The following is a 15,855-nucleotide window of genomic DNA, read 5'->3' as shown; positions in this document are numbered from 1 at the left end:
TAATCATTATAGCTACAGATGATTATAAACTCTAACATGAATTATTGAATAATAACATTTAGTACTCCAACTCCTTTTGAATATGAATCTATTTAGCTTTCAATTTGTTACAAATACACACGCGCACACACTGTAGTGTAGTTTTATTTTATGTTTTAATTCTGTTAGCTTTCTTTTTGTGGAATATTTAAGAATTGGATTTCTGTTTTTTTTTTTTTTCTTATTTGGTACCAAGACAGAATTTTTAGTCGGGAAATCATTAATGGTGTATGTTAGGAGGAATCAAAGGCAATTCAATCTTAGTAAGGCTTGATTCATTATTTAAAATGTTATAGAGACTGTGCAATTGGTGTGTCAGTTAGAGTTTTATTTGTTGTTGGACAGTTATTAATTGGTAGTTGCTATGAGTAATATAGTTGAAAGGAAACGGACTGGTATATTGATGTATAAAAAAATTTCTGTGTTGAAATGCAATATTAGATAAGCTTCTGCTCATAACCAGTATTTATAGTGTTGAAGCTCACCAAGACATACAGCTACAGTGTCTTACATCAACAAACTAACTGAAGCTACAATGACTTTTAAATGAAGAAAAAAACCGGAACACTGTATTATTGACCAAAATTCAATTGGTACCAACTTTTAGTGCTTTTGTTCATTTAAATGTTTTTATCAGGAAAAAATTAAAAACGCCCACCGTGGGGCTCGAACCCACGACCACAAGGTTAAGAGCCTTGCGCTCTACCAACTGAGCTAGACGGACTTTTGTTCATTTAATTGTAACCTCTTTTTTTGCATCTAGCTGCAATTTATTTGATACACGGAAAAAATGGAGTTGAAGCTATAACTACTATAGAATGTGTGATTAAATAACTTCATAAGAAGAATGTCAATCAAAACTATTCATGGTAAATTTATCAATGTTCAATTTTAAAGTAAACACTTTTTGACCTGAGGTTTGCTTTCTATATGAGAATACATTCATATTTTTCTGCATCCACTTGACTACTAGTATAGTTTTTACTTATTTTTATAAAACTAACACTTCAAGCATTGCTTGCAGGAAGCTCGAAAACGTTTTGATAAATCCTCCCTTGTATATGATCAGGTCCTCATTTTCCTACTAAGGTTACAGTGTTGTGAACTCTGCATCTATACATTTTGGGTAAAATGTGTTTTAAGTCTCTTGAGTTTGGGTCAAAATTAGTTTTAGACCCTACACTTAAAACTGGTGGGTTTGGTCCTTCTGTTTTTTGAAATGAGGAGGATTTGGTGGCAAAATCCTCTTTATCGAGAAACGAAGAATGAAACCACTTATTTTAAAATCGAAGGACTAAAACTAAATCACGATGGATCTAAAATACATTTTACCTTATACTTTTGTTTCCGCCACCTGTCTATCTCTGTGATATATACAATGTACTAAATAAGAAACCTAATTGCTTCTCCTTTTAACCGATCCAGGAGTATGATAATAATAAATATAATTCTTTTTTCACAATTCACAGAATATTTGTATTGTCTTGATGCTTCCTAGTAAATGACCATCAGGGTTTAATACTTTTAAATTCTTTTTTACTTGTTGAAATTTTATCTTGATGCATCAAGATTTGATTCTCGAGAGAGAAAGCGTTCATATTATAATGGGTATAATTAAATGAATTTTGGAAATTGACCTTGCAGTTTCATATTAGAAGTTTTCAATTTTTCTTAAATCAAAAGCCATTATTTCAAGTGCTATCATTTAGTAATTGCCATTTCATAGAACCTCGAAGTACATGCATTTTAATTTATTATTTTTGCATGATCAATCCACACAATTCCTTGGGATACAACCCTCGGGAAGTACTTGTATTTTAACTGGAGAATTAAATCTCAAAAGTTCAAATAGATTTTGTAGTACTTTTGAAGGAGCATGTAAATTTGTGTGTATGTAGTGCTGTGGAAAGGTTACTTACATTTATCTTGGTCATAACCTGCAAACAATATGGATGTGTTACAGGCACGTGAAAAATTTATGTCACTCAGAAAAAGTACTAAGATTGACATTGCCACTGTCATTGAAGAGGTATTTCCAACAACTTTTCTTTGGAATGTTTGATTTTGAAATTAATCAAATTACATGTCATGAGTTACTGTTATCCTTTTGAATCTAATTTGGTAGAGACATTCCAGGAACTGCAAGAGGCAAGAGCATCATTTGAGGAGGCCCGTTTCAATTTGGTAATTTAAGCAGCACTGGAGAGATGTTGCTTAGAAAATGAAAGATACATTGTTAGGTATTAACCACATGATGTACTTACTTGTCTAGGTTAGCACTCTTAATAACGTTGAGGTGAAGAAGAGATTCGAGTTTTTAGAGGCTGTAACTGGAATTATGGATGCTCATTTTCGATACTTTCAACAGGTGTATGGCATAGTCACATATATGGAACTTTCTCCACAAGTATTAATATTGCACGTATACTGAATCTGAAAACACTTCTCTTGCAGGGGTATCAGCTATTGCATCAGATGGAACCTTTCATCAATGAGGTTTTGCTGAGTTCCCTATTTCTTATTTTAACTTGACTGCTGATAGTAGTAGGCATAGTTCTTTTCACAGATAGCGAGATGTTATTAGTTCCCTGTTTTTATTTTAACTTGACTGCTAATAGTACATGTGGTTCTTTTCCACAGATAAATAGATGCCATTTTGTTTTTTGATTTTTCTAGAACTGAAAGCCAATGAGGAGCAAGCAGGCCGAAATACATAATTGATGTATCTATCATTTGACTATTAGGTTAGCTTAACTCATGGAATTGCTAGTATAATTTGAAGGGTCATCCAGACTTGAAGTGCACCAGTTAACCAGAGTGACACATTTGCTTTCAAGTAAAAAACAAAACTTTTTTTTTGAATTATAATTCGTGTTCCTGAAATTTTTACTAAATGGTAGGTTTTTTGTCCTGTATCTGAGGTGTATTTTTTTATTATTGAAATGATTTGGCTAAATTTAGTGGCTAGAATAAGAAACTGAGATCTAATAGTCCTTCTTGTGAGGCAAGATATTTTGCACAAAGGGTGCACATTGCTTATGGTTGCTAAGAAAACAGAACCTTTTTCTTAACTTTTTGCTTAAGAGGGAGGGTTAAAATGCCAAAATATTTTACTTGCAGATTATGGATTATGTACATCAGTCAAGAGAAAATTTCAATAACGAGCAGATTCAACTTTATCAAAGAATGCAAGACTACAAGAAACAAGCTTATGAAGAAAGTAGGTTGTCCTTGAGTGGTCCCTATGGTTCTCCTCTTGGAGACTCTGCACATCCATTTTCTAGGATATCAAATGAGGCTGCAGATGTAGTAATGGAATCTGCAGCAAATGGAAAGGTATTTTAGAACATGACATTTCTTTTCATAAGATTATTTTCCACTTCATTTTTCAACTTCTCAATTTGTCTTGATGTTGGCCAAAAGAAACGTTTTTTAGTCCAAGTCCCATCCTTTTTTTTGTTTGTTCATCCCTTTCTAAATAAGTTTATGCTAAGTATCTTTATGAACTTTGATATCTCAGCTATGCTGACACTTTAAAGTCACAATAATAGGTTCAAATCATTCGACAAGGACATCTTTCAAAACGATCCTCCAATTTGAGAGCTGATTGGAAAAGAAGGTATTTTGTTCTTGACAGTCGGGGAATGTTATACTACTACCGCAAACCATGGAACGGGTCATATGTAAGTCACCAACTAGAACTGCACTTTTAGTACAGTAAACTAGGTAATGCTCATTCTTTTAAATAAATGCTGAGCATTCCGTTTCAGGGCAGCAATCAACCATCTCCAAAGAAGAATAGTGGCATTGAAAATGGTTCTGGGATTCTAAGTCGATGGCTTTCTTCTCATTACCATGGAGGCGTCCATGATGAAAGATCTATAGCACGTCATACAGTTAACCTGCTAACATCAACAATCAAGATTGATGCTGATCAGTCAGATTTGAGATTCTGCTTCAGAATTATTTCGCCTACAAAGAACTATACGTTGCAGGTACCTATTCCAAAGCTTTTAGTTTATAGTTTGGCATTAGTTATTACCTATAATGTTACTAAGGGGAACTGCAGGCAGAAAATGCAGTGGACCAGATGGATTGGATGCAAAAGATAAATGGAGTAATTGCTACCTTGTTGACTGTCCAAACACTGGGAACGGTACATAATGGATATTTTCTTTTTAAATGCATCTTTTGATGCCCATTTCAATTTTAATACAATTGTAAAACAATTATGTGACAGCCTCCGTCAGCTGACTCAGAAAACGACGACTCTAACTCTGATGACAATATTGATAAGTCAGAAAGTTATCCAGATGATGATCATGCTTTGAAAGCGAAGTCTGCATTAGATAAACCCACCCGTAATAAGCACTTACGTTCATCTAGAAGTATGCACTTACATACACACACTATGAGAACTGAAAAGCCAATTGATGTTCTTAGAAGTGTAAGCGGAAATGATAAATGTGCTGATTGTGGTAAACCTGAACCGGACTGGGCATCCTTAAACCTTGGCATCCTCATATGCATTGAGTGTTCTGGTGTTCATCGTAATCTTGGTGTACATATATCAAAAGTAAGTATTTGAGACCGCACATTTTATCTTACAATTTAATGTTGTATATGGTTCATGCGTTGTCAAAATTCAGTGAATTTTGACAAGGTTAGAAGATCTACTACCTCAGCCCTTACTTTAATTTCTATTGTCTACATATGTATGGAGAATGGTCGTGTTATTTAGTCAAGTTATTCTAGGAGGAAATAAGTACATGTACCAATGGCAGAATAGTTTGGGACTAAATTTATTACTCTAAGGTTAACATCTAACAAGTTCCAAGAGAAATTGACAACACTTAGCCAATCTAAACCAAGAATGCAGCATATATATTGCGTGTATTCTGTTTAGGAAAAAAATAAGCACTTAAGGGAAAAATTAGAAAAAAAAATGAAATGAATTTTTCCATAAGCTAAAATTAGCTTACGCACAATGAAAGGCAAAGTCAGGAGAAGGAAAAAGCAGGGGTACAAAGGAAAGTAGAGAATTTTCAGAGAAGAAGTAATTTTCTGCATAAAATTTCCCGTCTTTTCATTAACAATGTGCTATATAACATGCAATTTTTGGCGTAAGGGTCGTACAGGGAAAAAAACAAAACAGCATATAAGCAAGATTCTTTCCCAATCATTCCCTCATAACAGAATTTCACTTTTTGCTGGGACCAGGACACGTCACAACAAAATCAGAAAATCGTTGGGGCAGACGTGATGCTCTCTGTGGTCTTCCTTCATGTGTTGGGACCTCAGCTGAGTCTTGTGGGGTCACCTCAATTGTCTCAGTGGTTACACCAACAAAGTTCATGGTATTAGTGAGAGATATTGGATTACCAATGCTAACATCTCACCTGGTTTGAATAACACCTTGTCCTCAAGTTGGAATTGGTCTTTGAACTGGGACCATGGTTCCCAACTGGCTTCTTCGAGAGGCATGTTGTGCCATTGGACGAGGACTAGAATAGGCGAGTCCATAGAAGATGAATCCCGTTTCCAATCAATAATGGCAGTGGGCTCTAGAACTGGTTGGTTATCATGAATCTCTGATGGTAATTGGAGAGGGGAAGAGGGAAGGGGTCCCTTGTGAGGTCGAAACAAACAGACATGGAATACATTGTGTATTTTTGTTGTTGTGGGCAACGCCAAGTCATAAGCTATCTCATCGATCTTGTTGGTAATTTGGAATGGCCCAAAATATCGCTTCTGCAATTTACTCGAAAATGGGCCAGTGACAGAGACTTTGCGGCGAGTTCGCAAATGAACATAGACCCATTCATCAACATTGAAATGGAGGTCACGTTTGGAGGAGTCAGCCCAATGCTTCATTGATTCTTGGGCTTTCTGTAAGTTGGAATGGAGCTTGCGTAATATCTCTTCACGAGAAGAGAGTTCATACTGAACTGCAGCATTAGAGGTGTCCTGAGTGATGATTTAAGGCATCGTTGGTGGTGGAAAGCCGAACATAATCTCAAACGGAGTGAATCCCGTATAGGAGTTGACAGACGTATTGAAATTCCACTTTGCCCAAGATAGGAATTTGCCCCATTGAGATGGTTTGTGATGAACGAAGCAACGTAAGTACTGTTGCAACACTTTGTTTGCCTCCTCGGTTTGTCCGTCTGTTTGATGGTGGTAAGCTGTTGACAAGCTTAATGCCACTCAAACGAAAGAGTTCTCGCCAAAATTGGCTGAGAAAAATCGGATCGCGATCTGAAATGAGGCTATGAGGGATGCCATTATGTTTACAGACAATATTAATGAACAACTCAGCAACTGTCAGGGCTGTGAAGGTTGGGGAAGAATACCAAAATGGGCCTCTTTGGAGAAGAGGTCAACCACCACTAAGATTGTTGTGAAACCTTTATATGATGGAAGACCCACAATAAAATCCAAGGAGAGGTCCTCCCAGCAACGAAAAGGTAGTGGTATGGGTTGCAAAAGTTCCGGAGGTCACTGAGTAGGTATCATTGTTTGTTGGCAAACTGAACACTTGGCTATAAAATCTTGAACATCCTTACGAATAGTCTTCCAATAGAAATGAGCTAACAGCCTGCTAAGTGTGCGAGCAACACCCGTATGCCCAACCATTGGTGTTGAGTGGAATTCATGGAGAAGGGAATAAAAGTATTGGATGAAGGAAGCCATAGCTTGTCCTTGAAGGTGATGAAATCCTGATGAACTGTGTAGTGAGGAAAATCACTTGGTGCAGCAGAGATTTTACCCTTAAGATCCTGAAATTCATCATTTGCAGTAAGGGATGATTTAAGGGCATCCAGGAAGTCAAGCTGAGGAATGGTCATGACCAACAAGGAACTCGCAGTAACATCAGTACGTGAGAGGGCATCAACAGCATTATTAGATTTGCATGCACGATACTGGATTTCGAAGTCATAGCCAAACAATTTAAAAAGATACTTTTGTTGCTCTGGGGTGAGAACAGTCTCATGCATAAGCTCCTTGATGGAGCGCTAATCTGTTTGGATTATGAAATGGCAACCAAGCAAGTATTGATGCCACTCTTGGGTAGCAGATGTTATTGCACATAATTCTCTCACATATGTGGATGAGTTGCGCAATTTGGGACAAAACTGCTTGCTGAAATAAGCCACCGGGTGACCCTGCTGAAATAAGCATCAGTTTGAATAACAAATGTGGATTCAAAATTAGGGATCGCTAGGACAGGTTCCTGCAAGAGTATTTGCTTGAGCTTTTCAAAAGCAGATTGGGCCTCCTCGGTCCATAGGAATGTGTCCTTTTTTAACAACTGGGTCAACGGATGAGCGATGGAGGCGTATCCTTGGACGAATTTTTTGTAGAATCCCGTAAGGCCAAAGAAGCCGCGAAGCGATTTGATCGTAGTAGGTTTAGGCCAATTGTGAACTGCTTCAAGTTTATCAGGGTCTGGCTGAACTTGGTGATGAGAAACAATGTGCCCCAAGTACTTAATGGAATGTCGACCAATCAAACACTTGCTACTTTTCAACTTAAAATGATTTGAGTGCAATAGACCAAAGGTGATGTCAAGATGTGTAATCTGAGAATCGAAAGAGGGACTATACACCAGAATATCATCAAAAAATACAATGATGAACTTACGCAAGTGAGGGCGAAAGAGATCATTCATCGTTACCTGGAAGGTTGAAGGGGCGTTAAAGAGCCCGAAAGGCATAACTCTGAACTCAAAGTGACCATTATGAGTAGGAAAAGCAGTTTTCCTTGAGTCCTCAAGCACCATTAAAATCTGATGGAAATTTATCCTTTATGGTGATGGAGTTTAATGCTCTGTAATCAACGCAAAAGCGCCAAGTGTCGTCCTTCTTTTTAACAAGGAGGAATGGGCTGGTACTGGGCACAATAAAACCGGAATCAAGAATCTTTTGAACCTGATATTCGATTTCATGCTTCTGAAAATGAGGGTATCGATATAGGCGAACAGAGATGGGGGATGAATTTGGGGTGAGGCGTGAAGGGGGGAGAGCGGTAGGGATGGTGAACATGGAGGAATATTTGGAAATAAGGTTTTGTAATTGAGGTTCAGAGGCGTTGGGTAGCAGTGGGGCGGTGTGGGTTGGTTCGGAAATCCGAGATAGTGGTGGTGTGCAGTCTCTTGAGTTGATGGGTTGAGATAGTGTGGGATTTGGGCCCGGGTTGCCTTGTAACTCCACCAAGGAATTGTTCCACATGAAACGCATAAATGGGTTGTTGTAGTCCATATGGAAAGGACTAATCAATTGCAACCAGTGTACATGATAGTTCTAAAGGGTATAGATCAATGGGGAATTGGTGTTGGGCTAAGTGAAGGTTAACATTGGGACAGAAGATCAAACAAGGTAAGAAATCACCATTTCCCACCATTACTCGTAATGGGCTTGGTGTTGGTTCCCTAGACAATTGTAAAAATTGGGCCACTCGATTTTGAATAAAATTGTGGGTAGCCCCACTATCCACCAAGATTTGAACATTGTACCCATTTATGGCCCCTGTGACCCGAAAAGTGCGAGGACTCCACTGGTCTGAGATCGCATGAAGGCTAATGAGGCCTGCCTCTGGTTCGTGTGGTTCAGGAACGGACTCATCGATGGGTTGTTCCTCCGGTGGGTCTTCAGTGTCGAAACAAGTAAATAAGAAGAATTGAGGTTTGCAACGATGACCTCTAGTATATCGCTCATCGCAATTGAAACAAAGGTTTTGTCCCTCCGAGCCTGCGTCTCAGCTTCAGAGAGTCTCCGAATGGGTAGTTTTGTGGGTGGTGTAGGGAGAAGAGGTAGAAGCGGTTTGGGTGTGGGCATGGTGGATGAGGTGGGTGACGTGGATGGAGGGCGGAAGAATCTGGGGGATGTGGTTGGTGTGGGTTTGGATTTGTCATCTTGAAGTTTGGCTAAAGCAATGGCTTGGGGAAGGTTTGTCGGTTGGAGGGCTGTGATCTCACAACGTATATGTGGTTTGAGGCCAGAAATAAAACAACTGAGGTAAAAGGAAGGAGGAAAATCAGAGATACGATTTGCAAAAGTCTCAAACTCAGAGATATTCATGGAGTCCCTTGGTTTGTGAAAGCTTACATATGGCAGCTATGGGGTCTTCATACTTGGATGGGGCAAAGCGCAATTCCAATGCTCGCAAAAAAACCTCCCATGAAATGAGGAGACCATTGTTAAACATCCATTGGAACCATGCCAAGGCTGGGCCTTCAAGATAGAAGGAGGAGACCTGTATACACTGTTCAGGGGGTGTTTGGTGATATTCAAAGAATTGGTTCACCTTGAATATCCACCCTAATGCGTCAGATCCATCAAAAGTTGGGAGATCGAATTTGATGGGTCGTGGGGTGGTGTGGTGGTGTGATTGTGAGGTGGATTTAGATTCAAGTAGAGTAGTGCGTGCTGAGATATCATGGAGGGCATTAGCAAAATTTGCTTGGGATAAGAGAAGTTGCTCGAGCTATTTGTTTATTTTAGAGAGTTCTTCCGTGTGAGAAGAAGGAGAGCCATGGAGTGAGTAAGCCGAATGAAAGCACCAATGAAAGGCAAAGTCAGCAGAAGAAAAAAGCAGGGGTACAGAGGAAAGTAGAGAATTTTCAGAGAAGAAGTAATTTTCTGCATAAAATTCCTCGTCCTTTCATTAACAATGTGCTATATAACATGCACTTTTTGGCGTAAGCGTCGTACAGGGAAAAAAACAAAAGAGCATATAAGCAAGATTATTTTCCAATCATTCCCTCATAACCGAATTTCACCGTGCTGGGACCAGGACACGTCACAACAAAATCAGAAAATTGTTGGGGCAGACGTGATGCTCTCTATGATCTTCGTTCATGTGTTGGGACCTCAGTTGAGTCTTGTGAGGTCACCTCAATTGTCTCAGTGGTTACACCAACAAAGTTCATGGTATTAGTGAGAGATATTGAATTACCAATCCTAACATCACAACTTAAAAAATAAAACTTTAGAGAAGTTATATACGACCTTCTACAAATTTGCTTATAAGCTAATTTTAATTTATGAAGAAATTAATCTCATTTTTTTCTTTTTATTTCTGTCTATTAGAAGTCTTTATGGAGAAACTTTTGTCAAATCAGAACCTATTTGCAAAGCAATCAACTTGTTCTAAGTGAACTATTGAATCATGTGATACCTTCTTGATAAATATGTTTGTCAAATTTAAAAAAAAAAAAATCCAAAGTTAGGAATGATAACGGGTAAAGATAGTACCTATATGACATACCTTCCTGCCATGTACCCGCTAAAGAAAAACCAAAGTTTTCATATTTGTGGGTATCCATTAATACTAGTAGATACCTTTTTACAAGGATTATTTTATCTGTTTTTAAATAAATTTATATAAAAGTTATCTAAAATTACTCTAAAAGTATAAACTAAATATATTGCACTCCAAAACTATAAATTCAAATAAAATTACACTCAGTATAATCCCAAATAGATAATACTTAAAACATAAGTCTAAATAAATAGCACTCAAAATATTAGTCTAAATAAAATTAATCTTTTTAAAAAGTTTAATAAGCAAGTCTAAATAAAATACCCAATTCAATAAAATCACTCTCTAAAGGAATAGATAGAATAGGTTAACATATTAGGGTTTGTAGATTCAAATTTTAATATTAAACTACTACGGGTTTTGGATGATTATCAATTTACAATCAATCCATAAATATTTAAATATTTATTTTTAGGCTATAGATTTATTTTCAACATCTGAATCTAACATTACTTTCTTCTTTATCTGTACAAGGGAAAAAAAGAATTCCTTTTGTTTTGATTCTCACTTTTGCAACTAAGTTGGGAAATATTGTTTGGCAGGTAAGATCGCTGACACTTGATGTTAAAGTTTGGGATTCCTCTGTCTTAAGTATGCTTAAATCACTAGGCAATCTTTTTGCAAACTCAGTTTGGGAGGAGTTGTTGCATTCACAGGGTAATTTGCAAACTGTTGACACCCTTGCTAGGTAAGTACTCCTAAAGTTGATGGGATTATCTGACTTGGCTTGTGCTAACAAGCACCTGCAATGTAGTTCATCCAAGGAAAATGAAGAGGAGATCTTCCATGCAAGAAAGCCAAAACATGACGATCCGATTTTAGTAAAGGAAAGGTTCATTCATGCAAAGGTATTCCAAGAAAATTTCTAGTTTCCTTTGCTATTTCATATTGTTAGAAAGATGGGTGGAACTCGAACCCCTCAACTTTAAGTAAAGCTTGTCTTTTTCGACTTTAATAAGCGTATTTTATTTTAGTACCTAAAAAGTTTCAAAGGACTTGAGAAATAGCTTGGTGATCTAGAAACATACCCTTTATATGTTAAGATATTGACTTTTCTTGGAAGTTGAAAGTTGGGCTTCCAGTACGAAGAATTGGGCATCATATTGCATTCGCAGATATCTATTGGACAACTTCACCTAATGTGAATTAGTTTTAAGATGAAATATGATATAGTATGAGAGCCTATAGCTTATCTTATTAATTGCCTATTCTAGGAAGCTTGCCACTTTAGGCAGTCATGTGTGGAAGGGGGTGTTTGGAACTAACATCAAATGTCCCTTTCCTCTTCTCTTTCACCAACTTCCGGATTGGTCAAGCCTCAAATTAAATCCAATATCTCCTTGTCTTCACTCAACCCATTCGTTCACTATTCTTGGAGATCAATATATCTTTATGCAACTTCACTTAATTCCAATTGATTTTAAGATGAAATTTTACAAAAATCTTGGTTAGCTTATGAGTTCATGGATTAAATGAATCATTACGTGATTGTTAGAGAGATGCACTGGAGTGGGTGCATCTGGATAATTTGGTAGAATTACTTCTGAAAACAATTATTACTGGAAGAATGAGTTTTATATTTAGAAAGATAACTCAAGAGTAATCTCTTTGGTTGGAAAGTGATTTTAAAATTGCTTATAAATGCGATATTACCAAAAGGATTTGGGTTAGTTGTCACACATGTACAAAACTTTTAGCATTTAGTGGCAATCTTATTCTTGAAGTATTACTTGACTGAAGTTTAATATTGCAGTATTCTGAGAAAATATTTATTCCCCGGATCACGGAAAGCCACCCTATCCATTCACTAGCGCAAAAGTTGCAGGAAAGCATCTGTGCAAATGACAAGAAAGCAGTGTACCAGCTTATTGTTAAGTTGAATGTTGACGTGAATACCATCGGTTGTCAAGCATTGTCTGGTATGTCTTCTGGTTCAGAAGTCTCAACTCCAGCAAAGTTTTTGTAGTGGAAAAAACAAGTAATGTGGTGCTGTGCAGGTGACACTTTGGACATGGCTTCAAGTAATTTAAACATTGCATCTCAAAGTGAAAATCAGGTCGTTGAGGACGTAAAAGATGGCTCTAGCGCGCTTCACCTGGCTTGCCTAAATAGTGACAATGGCATGGTGGAGCTACTCCTACAGCTTGGGGCAGATATAAATGCTTCTGATTCCAGAGGTCGGACACCACTTCATTGTTGTATTATTGGAGGGAAGACTGCAGCTGCAAAAGTTCTTATCTCGAGGTAATTAATTGGACATTTTCTTATATATCCAAAGATTTTTAGTCATAAAATTCTATATCCTAAATTCCCGTTTACTCTGCCTACAGGAAGAAGTTACAACCTATAGCGATACTAAAAAAGCATTCTCTACCGCATCATATCTTCTGCATATACTTATTTAGTTCTTTATTTCATAAAATACTTAAATTTATTTATTGCATAGGAAGAACATGGCTTAAATATATAAACAAACGGTTTCAATATTATGTCTATATAATATATCTATTTTATTATTTTATTTTCATAAAAAATAGTTTATTAGTTTTCATAATATAAAATTTTATTTTGTTTGTCCCCATCATTAGTATTATTTGTTAAAAGATGATCTCACATTCCATTTGTCATGTCATTTTTTAATAATGGTGGTGAGACAACAGGACCAAAAAAATCAAATACCAAATATTAAGAATAAAAAAGGTCAAATAACAGGCATAGTTTACATATTTGGCCATAAATTGTTTTACATTAAATATTTATATTTTACATTATTGTCTTTAAATATTATGTCATTTATCCGCAATTATTTTATGGAATAAATAATTTTATAACTTCAAAATTTAAATATGTTGAAAGAAAGTTAGTTTTAAATGGTTTGTTCAAGTTGTCAAAATAAATATTTTAAAAGGAAAACAAAGATTAACATTGTTTAGGTTGGTATATAAATGACTTTTAGTTGTTTTTCGTATAAGCAAAAACATTGTTTTTTACACTCTCTAAGGAACACTTACTCTAAGCAAAATGGTTGACAATGTTGTTCTTAGTTTTTTCTTCATTTTGGTGACAAGATGTTGATATAGGTATCGTAGAAGAAGATTGTTGCGGGGTTATGGACTAAGGTAGAAAGTTTGTACATGACGAAGTGTCTGGTCAATCATTTGTATTTGAAGTAAACATTGTTCTCAAAAAAATAAGTAGTGAGAAAAGGTAATTAGTAAACACTTCGATTGTGGGTAAAACACTGTGTTCTCCTCTTGAGAATTCTCTCACATATATATTTAATACATACATATATGTTGCCGTTTAAATTAGCTAAACTGCTAGATCTACAATTATTCTACAGCAGTGTATCCTAATAAAAGAGAATAACAGTTATGATACAAAATTAGCATAGACTTTGCTGATTTTGATGACTAGATAATTTGCCAATCAATGAACTAATTCTTGATTTGGAGAATTTGATGTGTATCAAAATTTAGTGAAAAGCAATTCGTGAACAACTAGATGAGTTCAACAAACTAATTCTTGTATTGGAGAATATTGATGTGCAAATTGAAGATGAACATAAAGAAATGTTAGTATGTATCTTGTCTAAGAGACGTCATCACTTTAGGGAAACTTTGTTGTGTGGAATGGAGATTCTCTCTCTTCAACAGTTCAAACTATACTCTTAATTTGAAAGAACAAAACAAGAATTTTAAGATGAAGTCATATCAAAGTGGAGATGGGTTGACAATAAAAGGTAGAACATCCAAGAATGAACAGGAATAGGAGAAGATATAAGTTTAGACAGAAGAATGGTGGTCATGTTTCAAACATTAGATGCTATCATTATAAGGTCACACCTATCCTCATACGAAGAAGAAGGTTAACCTTGACAAATCACTGTGTCTAATAAATCGTTTGGGTCTAGTTAAACAATTTTTGTTGAAGAAGGTTAAAAATCATTGAAGATTCTTATAGTGTCTAATGGTATTGATGATGTTATGTGGATAACGAACTCAAGGTGTTCACCCCACATGACCTCTGATCATTTGTGGTTCTAGGAGTCCACAGAACATGAAGGAGGATATATGTTCTCCTTGGAAATAACAAGTCCTTTAATGTCACTAGTATTACAATGTGAATTAGATTGCAAGAGGGAACTGAAAAGCTACTAGATGAAGTTAGGTATGTATGCAAATTGAAAAGGAATATAATACCCTTGGTAATTTGAGAAGAAGAGATATGTATTCAAATGTGAGAAAAGGATGTTGAAGATGATGAGGGCTGTAGTATATGTAAAGGGAAAAGTACTTGGTTGATTTATAGAAGCAAGAAGCAAGACACATAAGGTTTGGTTATGTAATCAAAATGTTATGAGCAATGCATCTATTGCAAAGCTTGCAGGGTCAAATTCCATGTTGGATAACATAGAATGAAGGGAACTATGGACTTTTGTTCATGTTGATTTCCAGTGATCATTTGTTACTTTCTCACACTTTAGTAGCTCACAGCGAGCTTCTAAACAATTCCTTTCTTTGACAAGTTTTTAGCATGTCAAATGAGAAAGTAAAACAGGACATTATATAAGAATAAAGAGTGATGTCAATTGTGCGAGAAGATTAATGAGGCGTGTTGATCTCAATAATTACTCCTAGTTAGCATTATAAGTTAAGGGATGAATAGTCTCTTATGATTTCGTTTCTCTAAATGTAGATTAAAACTTATCAATAATCTAATTAAACCATGTTCAATTATTGTATGTTTTTTATTTTAATTTTAATTTTGTTTGTTTATTCTTATTTCTGTTTTTGGGTTGTATGTGGTGTTTAATTTTCTTTATATAGTTTGGTTTAGTTTGGAAAATTGAGGCAGTTTGCGGACATTTGCAGGGGAGCGAATACATATGTGGCAGATAAAGAAGGCAACACTCCTATTAAGCTTGCAACAGAATCCCAAACTCTTGACAAAGAAATTATCAATCTCTTGACAAGCAGATAACATGCCCAAACTCTTACTAAAAACACTCATTACTAAACTAAATGTTTCGGATACAACATCACTATTTTTGTCACTTCTCCACAAGCAACGCATGCAACCACAAAGGGGCCTGGACCAACTGCTTTAGCTTTATTGGGCCATCTTCATAATTCAAGGATGTGATGGGCTCATATTCTGGGGTTTCAACTCTATTTTAATTAGGAACTCCAATCATTCTAATTTATTCTAACACAGGACTGTATATAAGTTACTTAAATTATTATTAAACCAGATGTAAAAGTTCTTGAAAGAAAAAAAAAAAAAAAAAAAAAAAAAAAAAAAAACAAGAAGGCGAAGAGACAGAAAAAAAGAGGCTAATGCATGGATCTTAATTAAGTATGGCCCAGTTACACAAGAGAAATGGGAGGGACGACCTTCCCAAAACGTGAATCTTAATTAAGTGCTGATTATGACAGAATTGTTAGGTTCAATGTTCCATCACGTAGCATAAAATTTTAATCACTTTTTAAT

At 36.0% G+C, this 15,855-nt stretch overlaps 1 protein-coding gene and 1 non-coding gene across 2 annotated transcripts in view; one reads left to right on the top strand and one right to left on the bottom strand.

The window, feature by feature from the left end:
• Positions 1 to 15,517, top strand: part of LOC114178384 (ADP-ribosylation factor GTPase-activating protein AGD1-like) — a 28,021-nt gene extending 12,504 nt beyond the window's left edge. Inside the window, exons 6-20 of the mRNA XM_028064249.1 lie at positions 1,064 to 1,108; positions 2,003 to 2,068; positions 2,176 to 2,223; positions 2,312 to 2,407; positions 2,494 to 2,535; positions 3,160 to 3,375; positions 3,591 to 3,722; positions 3,810 to 4,034; positions 4,109 to 4,195; positions 4,280 to 4,615; positions 10,905 to 11,050; positions 11,117 to 11,210; positions 12,116 to 12,281; positions 12,360 to 12,606; positions 15,237 to 15,517. Of these exons, the coding sequence (XP_027920050.1) occupies positions 1,064 to 1,108; positions 2,003 to 2,068; positions 2,176 to 2,223; positions 2,312 to 2,407; positions 2,494 to 2,535; positions 3,160 to 3,375; positions 3,591 to 3,722; positions 3,810 to 4,034; positions 4,109 to 4,195; positions 4,280 to 4,615; positions 10,905 to 11,050; positions 11,117 to 11,210; positions 12,116 to 12,281; positions 12,360 to 12,606; positions 15,237 to 15,345 (2,055 nt within the window). The 3' untranslated portion in view covers positions 15,346 to 15,517. The remainder of the gene's footprint in view (positions 1 to 1,063; positions 1,109 to 2,002; positions 2,069 to 2,175; positions 2,224 to 2,311; positions 2,408 to 2,493; positions 2,536 to 3,159; positions 3,376 to 3,590; positions 3,723 to 3,809; positions 4,035 to 4,108; positions 4,196 to 4,279; positions 4,616 to 10,904; positions 11,051 to 11,116; positions 11,211 to 12,115; positions 12,282 to 12,359; positions 12,607 to 15,236) is intronic.
• TRNAK-CUU lies at positions 691 to 763 on the bottom strand. The gene has a single exon. It is a non-coding gene; the product is annotated as a tRNA-Lys (tRNA).
• Positions 15,518 to 15,855: the final 338 nt, after the last annotated feature.

The sequence above is a fragment of the Vigna unguiculata genome, chromosome 3 (assembly GCF_004118075.2).
Source record: "Vigna unguiculata cultivar IT97K-499-35 chromosome 3, ASM411807v1, whole genome shotgun sequence".
NCBI classification, from domain to species: Eukaryota; Viridiplantae; Streptophyta; class Magnoliopsida; order Fabales; family Fabaceae; genus Vigna; species Vigna unguiculata.
The sequence above is the reverse complement of the archived record's forward strand: the minus strand, read 5'-3'. Positions and strand labels throughout refer to the sequence as shown.